We start from the raw sequence: 3,732 nt of genomic DNA on the forward strand, positions 1-3,732 counted from the left end.
TAGGATAAAGGTGAACTCCAGGGGCAAGGCTAAGCTCAAGGTCAAGTTCATAGTCAGGACAGATGCAACTAGCATTACAGAATGTACCTCATCCACAGGCAATGATTCTCAGATGGATCCTCACTTTTAAACCTCCTTTTCTGTGATATCACCAAAATGGAGAGGTCATCATGGAGACCTAATGTGTTCCACAGCTTAGCAGAGAACCGGCGGCCGTGAGCAGGAGATCGGGACAAGGTCGTAACAGCAAGTAATTATCTGAAAAGATCATATACCGGAGAACATGGTGGGAGTAATAAGGGGACGCTAAAAGAGTGGTTTGAATGACCAACATGTCAGGTAAAGTGGGGAGAAAAATCACCATGGATTTTGGGGGAAGTGGAAAAGAAGAAATTAAAAAGGAAACAAAAAAAACAATTTATGGGGCTAAGGATGACCTAGTAAATATGTGTTTGCCAAGCAGGTTTGGTGGTGAACTAGTCAGATAAGGGACGTCTAAGTGCTCTGTGTATTGGGGTGTGCGGGTATATTCTTTAGCTAGTAAAAGCAATTTTTTTTTATTATATTTATTACAATGATTATTATTAGCACTTTATGCTTATCATATTGTAGACTTGGCCATAGTTTCATTAAATTATATTTTTCTTATTTGACAGAATGCAGCTAAAACATTGTGACAAAAACTTATCTAACGCGGTCTTCATTTCTTTATTCCTCAGGCTGTAGATGATGGGGTTAGTTAGTGGGGTCATCACTGTGTATAGCAGTGATATGACCTTACTTACATTTTCGGATTGTCCTCTGGGTGGTAGAACATAAGAACTAAACAGCGTCCCATAAAAGAGAGAGACCACACTCAGGTGGGAGCTACAGGTGGAGAAGGCTTTTTGTCTACCAGTTACGGAGGGGATCTTTACAATAGAAGAAATGATGAACACATAGGACCCTATAATGAAGGCAAAAGGTAAGACAAGCACTGGAATACTGAGCAGAATGATTTCTATTTGAACCATTGACGTATCTGAACAAGAAAGATCTAGAAGAGGAAAAAGATCACAGAAAAAATGATCAATAACGTTTCGGCCACAGAACTGCAGCATATTGATAGTCACGACTTCCATCCACATTACAGACAAGCTCAGGATCCACGAAAGGCAAACCAGTTTCTGACAAAACACGTGTTCCATCAGGGTAGAATAATGTAACGGGGAACAAATGGCCAAATATCTGTCATAGGACATGACGGTAAGATGAAGACATTCCGAACACTCCGAGACACCAAAAAAGTAAAACTGAATGCAACAACTTACAAAATACATAACTTGCTGCTTATGCAGGACGACATACAACATGTTGGGGACAATGGTTGTGGTCAGCATGATGTCCGAAATGGAGAGTTGCATTAGGAAGAAATACATGGGAATTTGGAGGCTCTTGGTGTAGGAGACCAGAGTGATGATCAGGAGGTTCCCACAAATGGTCAAACAGAAGATCAAAAGTAGAAGGAAGAAGAGAAGTGTTCTGAAATTGTGAAGATTCTGGAACCCCAAGAGAAGAACTTCTACAACACGGGTCAGATTCCTCTCCTGACATACATTTTATCATGAACAAGAATTAGGAAAAAGATAACAAACAATAAAAATCGGATTGAACTACTGAAATAAACCAATTCATTTCATGTCTCCAATTCTATATTTACAGTGTTTGAATATATAAGAATATGAAATATATAATGTTGAATAAGATGACAGGATATTCATGACCTATGCTAATGATACATAGTAAGAAGATACAATGTCACAGTCATAGGGTATAGGAAACACATATAAATCTATATCTAAAAGAGGCAAAACAACCATAATAACTCTATCACTTCTCAATGCCAGTAACTAATATGTATATAGAATACCTATTGAAACATATATAGACATAATAAATCCAAAATGTAATAACCAATAGTACAAAATTTAGCACTATCCAGTATATAAAAAATACCTGTATTAGAACATATTATAAATACATATATAAGCCATCACACAACATATATATATATATATATATATATATATATATATATATATATATATATATAATAACATCCAATCAAATGTGGTTACTAGATAAGGGGTACAGATGTATAAATGACAAGTATCGAAGATCCAAATTAGGTCAAGTACCAACCTGTGTTTTGCATATTGATCCCCCAAAAGACAAAGTACAGACCACAGACAGACACCCCTAGACATCCTAATTTGGATCTTGTCACTTATACATATGTACCCCTTGTCTAGTGATTGTGTATTCACATACTAGTAACTGATGAGGTGTATTTTTGTACAGTGTTATTGAGTAATTATAGACCATAACCCATTATTGATTGCATATGTAATTTAATGCACTGTGATCCCTCATACCACCACATTTTATTGTGTATATATATATATATATATATATATATATATATATATACATACACTGTAAATAGATAGATAGATAGAAGCACAACATCCACAGCCTCACCCAAATCCAGTCTAGATGCACAATATCCACAGCCTTACCCAGAACTAGTGTAGATACACAACATCCACAACCTTACCCAGGTCCAGTCTAGATAATCTACATCCACAGTCTTACACAGGTCCAGTCTAGATGCACCACATCCACAGCATTATCTAGGTCCAGTCTACATACACCACATCCACAGCCTTACCGAAGTACTGTCTAGATGAACGAAATCCACAGCTTACCTGGGTCCAGTCTAGAAAATGAACATTCACAGCCTAACCCAGGTCCAGTCTAGATACACCACATCCACAGCCTTACCCAAGTCCAGTCTACATACACAACATCCACAGCCTCACCAAGGTCCAGTCTAGATGCACAATACCCACAGCCTTACCCAGATCTAGTGTAGATACACAACATCCACAGCCTAACCCAGGTCCAGTCTAGATAATCCACATCCACAGTCTTACCCAGTTACAGTCTAGATGCACCACATCCACAGCTTTACCTAGGTCCAGTCTAGATACACCACATCCACAGCCTTACCCAGGTACTGTCTAGATGAACCACAGCCTTACCCGAGTCCAGTCTAGATACTAAACATCCACAGCCTTACCAAGGTCCAGTCTAGATACACCACATTTATAGCCTTACCCGGGTCCAGTCTAGATACATCACATCCACAGACTTACTCAGGTCCAGTCTAGATACACCACATTTATAGCCTTACCCAGGTCCAGTCGAGATACACCACATTCACAACATCAATAGCCTTACCCGAGTCCAGTCTAGATATATAACATCACCAGTTTTATGCAGGTCCAGTCTAGAACTTACCTCCTCATAGAAGCTGATTAGATTAGTGTCACAGGACTGATTCCTCATAAAGCCATGCTGATACTGCATTATCAGTTTATTTTTATTAAAATACTCCAGGAAAGCATGTCTAAGGGTGAGTTCACACGGAGTCTTTTGACTAGTTTTTTGGCGTGGAAACTCATCAGATAACGACCAAAGATGCCTCCCATTGATTTTAATGGGAGGCGGAGGCGTTTTTTTCCCGCGAACAGTAAAACCGGCTCGCGGGAAAAAGAAGGGACATGTCCTATCTTCGGGCGTTTACGCCTCTGACCTCCGATTGACATCAATGGGAGGCAGAGAAAGACGCCGTGAAAATCGGCGTGCAGGCAGGGGAAAATACGCCTCAAACTTCCAAATCGAAATTTG

At 39.3% G+C, this 3,732-nt stretch overlaps 1 protein-coding gene across 1 annotated transcript; it reads right to left on the reverse strand.

Moving 5' to 3' along the window:
- Nucleotides 1-629: 629 nt before the first annotated feature.
- Nucleotides 630-3,411, reverse strand: LOC142750777 (olfactory receptor 11L1-like). The gene is made up of 2 exons (XM_075859755.1): nt 3,343-3,411; nt 630-1,586 (listed from the first exon to the last, which is right to left on the reverse strand). Exons 1-2 carry the CDS (start codon nt 3,409-3,411, stop codon nt 630-632), a joined length of 1,026 nt encoding a protein of 341 aa, XP_075715870.1.
- Between the last annotated feature and the right edge of the window lie 321 nt (nt 3,412-3,732).

Source organism: Rhinoderma darwinii, chromosome 3, assembly GCF_050947455.1.
Source record: "Rhinoderma darwinii isolate aRhiDar2 chromosome 3, aRhiDar2.hap1, whole genome shotgun sequence".
Classification (NCBI taxonomy): domain Eukaryota; kingdom Metazoa; phylum Chordata; class Amphibia; order Anura; family Rhinodermatidae; genus Rhinoderma; species Rhinoderma darwinii.

Excerpts from the sequence above, each read along its gene's own strand:
- LOC142750777 (XM_075859755.1), bottom strand. The coding sequence starts at position 3,411 with ATGCAGTATCAGCATGGCTTTATGAGGAATCAGTCCTGTGACACTAAT. Across the intron at positions 1,587-3,342 it reads TAATCAGCTTCTATGAGGAG|GAGAGGAATCTGACCCGTGT; the intron begins GTAAGTTCTAGA and ends AATGTATGTCAG.